The 6,000-nt window shown below is 34.0% G+C and overlaps 1 protein-coding gene across 1 annotated transcript in view; it reads left to right on the plus strand.

Annotated features, from left to right (window-relative positions):
• Nucleotides 1–5,993, plus strand: part of CXADR (CXADR cell adhesion molecule) — a 55,817-nt gene extending 49,824 nt beyond the window's left edge. Inside the window, exon 8 of the mRNA XM_006740570.3 lies at nucleotides 5,351–5,993. Coding sequence (XP_006740633.2) covers nucleotides 5,351–5,392 — 42 coding nt within the window. The 3' untranslated portion in view covers nucleotides 5,393–5,993. The remainder of the gene's footprint in view (nucleotides 1–5,350) is intronic.
• The last annotated feature ends 7 nt before the right edge of the window (nucleotides 5,994–6,000 follow it).

The following is a 6,000-nucleotide window of genomic DNA, read 5'->3' on the forward strand; positions in this document are numbered from 1 at the left end:
TTTTATACATTTGCAAAAGTAGTTCCATAGGTTATCTTCTAGGTATACAGAATTTGAATTATGGGGTTAAGAGAATATATGCATTAAAAAACATTGTTAAATTGTCTTTCACAAAGATTGCAAACCATGATCTTTCCAATGTTTGTCAATTTGTTAGGTGAAAAATGGTTATTTCATGGCTTCAACTTATATTTCCCTTGTCATTAATGTGCCATTAACACACTTCTGCTTTTAGCCATTTGCATCTTTTTGTATTTATTTAGCTCTGCTGAATAATTGTATGTGGAAAATTTTCATATTCTCAGAATAGTAATTCATTTTCTTTTAAACATGGTGTGGAAATTTTCTCTTTGGAGTTTCTTTTAACTTTATGATGGCTTTGATATGCAGCTTACTTTTTAATTCCAAACCACCAACGTTCCTGTTAAAATTGGGAAAAGTTTCCTAAGCTAAAGTTAGTAAATATCTCCCTTCATATTTTCTATCAGTACTTTTAGTTTCATAATTAACATTTTATCTTTAATCTATCTGGAATATATTTTTATAGCTTAGGGTAGGAATTTAATTTAAAAAAAATGCATACAGGGGTGCTGGTCTGGCTCAGTTGGAGAAGCATGTGACTCTTGATCCTGAAGTCGTGAGTTTGAGCCCCATAATGGGTGTAGAGATTATTTAAAAAAAAGAAACTTTGGGACGCCTGGGCGGCTCAAGTTGGTTAATTGTCTGCCGTTACTCAGGTCACGATCCCGGGATCCTAAGATCGAGCCCCGCGTTGGGCTCCCTGCTCCGCCAGGAGTCTGCTTGTCCCTCTCCCTCTGCCCTGCTCGTGTTCTCTCTCTCTCAAATAAATAAAAAAATAAACTTTAACTTCAAAAAAAAATTAAAAATGCATACTCAAATAGTTCACTATTAATTTTTTTATTAGTGAATTATTTTCAATTTGAAAAGTCACATTCACCATACATTAAACTTTTGTTTCTGGTCGTGCACTTGTAATTCTGTTTCATTGTTCATTGTTCAGTCCTATTTTATACTTTTGAGTATATATTGAGAAATCATGTAAAAGGAAGAATACTCCCTGTCCTTTGTTTTTTAAAAATAATTCTTGGTTATTTTTGAGAATTATTCTACCATGTAAACTTTTTAAAATCAGGGTTTCATGTTCCATTACAATTTTATCAGAATTTTAATTATGATTTGTATTGACTTTACGTATTAACTTGAAAAGTGAAGTTTCCATAGTGTTGAGTCAATCTAGAAATACAGCATATTCTTCTAGTTGGTTCTTTGTCTTTTTGTAAATTTTTATAAATTTTTCTCCATTTGACTCACTCCTTTCTGTTGTTAGTTTATTTCCAGGTATTTAGTACTCTTTCTTAATATTAGGGGTTCTCTCCCATAAAGCACTATTTAAAACTTTTCTTATGAAATTAATATTTACATATAACTGGGAACAGTGGAGTAAAAGTATATAATACTACCACTCTATTATAAGCATTTATTATTTTGGAACATGGTGTGGAAATTTTCTCTTTGGAGTCTCTTTGGCGTTTTCTTCTAGACACAGTATGATCAACAAACAAAATTTTTAACCACATTGCAATCCTTTAATTCAGAAATGTAATAGACTGCCCATGAAACATACATGCAATTTGGCTATCAATGATACATTTGTATTTGTTAAAAATAAGTCCACCAAACTTGGTCTTTTTTTTTTTTTTAAAGATTTTATTTATTTATTTGACAGAGACACAGCAAGAGAGGGAACACAAGCAGGGGGAGTGGGAGAGGGAGAAGCAGGCTTCCCGCCGAGGAGGGAGCCCGATGCGGGGCTTGATACCAGGACCCTGGGATCATGACCTGAGCCGAAGGCAGACGCTTAATGACTGAGCCACCCAGGCGCCCCCAAACTTGTCTTAAATTAAGTGCTCATAAAAAATGTTTTGTCTTTCTGCCCCACTAGTTACAAAGTAATAATGCTCAGTATAACTAAAGAATGAAATGTACAATCTACAAAAATAAAGTTCTTTGTATCTGACCCCTTCCCCTGCCTCTGAGAACACTAGCTACTGTCAATTTGGTATTTATTTTTCTGGACAATTTTTGGCACCATCATAGAAATATTTTTCATCTCCCACTTGCAGTATTTCCCCAATTTACTTTTTTTTTTTTTGTAGCTACATGGTATTTTCCATAGTATTCTCTTTAGTAGATGTTCAGATTTTACTGTTTACTTGTTGGCTACTTGGATTTTTGTTGTTTTTGCCATTCACAATTTTGCAATAAATACTTCTACATAGATAATGGCCCCCTTGTTTGAGTATTTCTGAAGACAAATTCCTAGAAGTAGTTTCTTGGTCAAAAGATATGCATTTACAATTTTAATTGCCCTTCAAAAATGGTGGCGTTTTAAAAAAGCCAAGTTATGGATGTCTACATCATAATACTTGGTATTTTCAAGACCTATGAAATTTAAGCAAGGCTCCAATTATGTAACTTATGGGAGTCGTTTCTGTAGCAAGTTACTCCTTTGAGGGTAAAAACAAAGTTTAGCACTTTTATTTGTGCTGATCATGTGCTTTAAGGAATAAACATCAAACCACGCTAATTGCAGTGGTGTATCTGCTACAAGTACTAATGGGGAATTTGCTTCTGACAAGGATTAGATGGGGTTTCCATGTCATTCTTTATGTTATCCTTTAAATTACATTAAAGAGGGGCGCCTGGGTGGCTCAGTTGGTTAAGCGACTGCCTTCGGCTCAGGTCATGATCCTGGAGTCCCGGGATCGAGTCCCGCATTGGGCTCCCTGCTCGGCAGGGAGTCTGCTTCTCCCTCTGACCCTCATGATCTATCTCATTCTCTCTCTCAAATAAATAAATAAAATCTTTAAAAAAATACTAAATTACATGAAAGAACAAAGGAATCTGGAAGGTGCCTAATGCTATATAAATTGGGAGACAGACCATAAACTCTGTGAATAAAGTGTGTACATTTTTTTTTTTTTTTTTTTAATTTTATTTATTTCACAGAGACACAGCAAGAGAGGGAACACAAGCAGGGGGAGTGGGGGAGGGAGAAGCAGGCTTCCCACCCAGCAGGGAGCCCGATGTGGGGCTCGATCCCAGGACCCTGGGATCATGACCTGAGCTGAAGGCAGACGCTTAACGGCTGAGCCACCCAGGCGCCCCTAAAGTGTGTACATCTTAAACAGGAATTACATAAGCCTTTTCTTGAATTAGCGCTTGCATGACAACATCCCAGTATAAGCCTATGCTCCATTAGTAATTTAGTGATATTGTTGTTTCCCGTCAAATCTCACAGTATTACTGCCTTTCACAACTGCAATACAGACTCCAGAGATTATGAGAACACTGAATACCATGTTAACTCACCAAATACTTGGGCCTTAATAATACCACTACTTCTCCATGTGATCTTTCCCCTGACCTATCATTGGTACAGTTTGCTTTGTCATCTCAATCCTGTCAAGTGTGCTGTATTTCCTATTGCAATTGACTTATAGTTCAAACAAATAAGGGACTTTGTCAAGGCTTTATTGTTAACCAACAGATATTTTAATGTCTTGTATCCTCACTTGCTTCATCTGTTACTTTTTTTCAAATCTTGGCTTGATACTGAAACTTCTCACAGTATTATCAATAATGAACTGAACCCAGGTATCACCATAAAGTATTGGCTTTACAAAAGCCAGGTTGGTTTGAGTTAGGGCTTCATTTCTCAGCTATTATCTTTTTTAACTTCTCTGAGAGTCCTTACCTAAATTGGGATAATAATGGTACCTACCTCATGGGGTTATTATGAGGATTAAATAAGTTATTGGCACAAAGATATGAAAAATTTTAAAACTTATTTAATGTTATCTATAAAATGGATAGAACGGCTACTCTGGCAAGGTGAATGCACATGACAGTGTTTAAGTTTTGCTTCTTCCTAATCAATAAGAAATCACTTTAACAGTGATAGTTGAGTAGAAGTCAACATAAATGCTTTATTAATCTTAGATTGAATTGTAAGTTTGCTTAAAAGTGAAATATATTAACACTAAAAAACCAGAAATAAGCACTTTAGTATTGATATAATAGAACTTACCAAAATAACTTGTATTTTTTAACTATTAAAATTTTCATGTCCAAGTTTAATATCTGAATTTAGAGCTTTGCAGTTACACCTACAAATATAAGGTGGAAAATTAAAACAAATTATCGTGTCACAATCCCGTTTGAAACAGCCTGAAAAGGCTTTCAAGCTGAAATTATGAAGCAATATAGTCTTCATTAGAGCAGTCCTAAATTGTCTAAGGGAGACAGACTTAGAGATGTTGCAACTCCTAGAGTCCTAAATACCATTAAGTTTGACAAACTTGTACCTCATGCTTACTAGACTGAATTTAAGACCCAACCACTAAGAGAAAGATTTTTTCATTAGAATGGATTGGAAAAGCTATATTGATGAGTTTTCTTTTGCTTTAATAACTTTTCTAACTAGGTGGGAGGCTGGATAGTCAATCAAAGGGCAAAATCTTCTACAGGTAGTATGTCTAATACACAGTCAAATGCAAAATTAGTCTTTTTCAAGGCACTCAGCCATTTAGCTGTCAGCACTAATGAATAAGAGATTTAGGTTTTATAGTAATCTCATGTGGAAAGAAAAATCTGGTTACTAGATGTGTGCCAAAAATACTTCCCTCCTTGACAGTATGGCTACTATGCTTCTAATTCTTCCAACAAGCTTGTAACTACAACCTGGGCAAACTAAAAGAACAAATGCTATCTAATAACTCCATGATAAAAATACTTGAAACCTGCCACCTTTACAACTGCCATTATCACACAAAACTGAAACATTTTCAAACTTAAATAAAACTAATCTGTGATGCCAGTCACCCCTAGAAAAATATGCTCTTTTGAATAGCAATTCATATTTCAGGAAAAAAGGATTATCATGTTTAGAAATGTATTAAAAGAGATATATAGTTTATCAAAGATAATATTAAAACTAGAAAAGTCTCTAAGGTTTAAAAACAAGTTTCCTGTTGAGGTTGCAGAATTTAAATTCCACATATTTTCAAACGTTTGGGCTATATGCATCCTTATGATTTGTGCACTTCTCTGGTACTCTATACTTAAATAGAATTTATCAGAAAAAAATGACAACAGGAATATTTGGAATAGCCAAGGCCTTCTAATGATTAGCAAGCTGTGATTTTCTGATAGTCAAATAATTTATGACTATAAAGATGTGGGTAAAGGGAAAAAGTATTTATCTTTTTTAAAAAGTTTAATTTTGGGGAAAAAAATCCAAATTCTTACATCTCTTTCTTTTTTGTAGTTCAAGTACGCTTACAAGACTGATGGCATTACGGTGGTATAAATATGAAGAAGTACTGAAGAATCCGAATGAAGTACTGTACTATTTGGCTTTATTTCAGACATCTATTAAAGACTTTCATGTGTTGAAAAAAAGGACCAGAATAGAGATACAAGAACATTTCTGCTTTATATGCAGTGGCACTAAGCATGTAAGTCAGATGCCATATCAAAGTGAATACAGGCTAAATTCTTGGTTAGGAAAGTCCTATCTATAGCAACTTTGATGGCTGAAAGATGTTTTATTGTATTTATATTTTCAATTAGTACTACTAATAACCTGTAGACTTTTATATGCACATTTTGATACAGTTGCCTTGGGGAAAGTTATGCTTAATAAAAAGTTGATTTTTTTAAAGAAAAATTTAAATTCTTATATTTTTTCTTTGTTAAATATTTAAACACATTAAAGTGAAATAATCCCCTTTGCTATTTCTCCCTTTTTTTATGCACAGAAAAGAAGCACACATTGTCATGCCTCAAACTACTTTTTATTTGCAACTACATGATTTCACGCAATTCTTCTAAACAATGACATAAAATAGATTTCCTTGTGTATAAATAACTTACATACTCTCCATAAAGTAAATGCTCAAAGGTGCTAGAACAGAT

Source organism: Leptonychotes weddellii, chromosome 1 (assembly GCF_054177405.1).
Source record: "Leptonychotes weddellii isolate Sample4059 chromosome 1, ASM5417740v2, whole genome shotgun sequence".
In the NCBI taxonomy this organism is placed as follows: domain Eukaryota; kingdom Metazoa; phylum Chordata; class Mammalia; order Carnivora; family Phocidae; genus Leptonychotes; species Leptonychotes weddellii.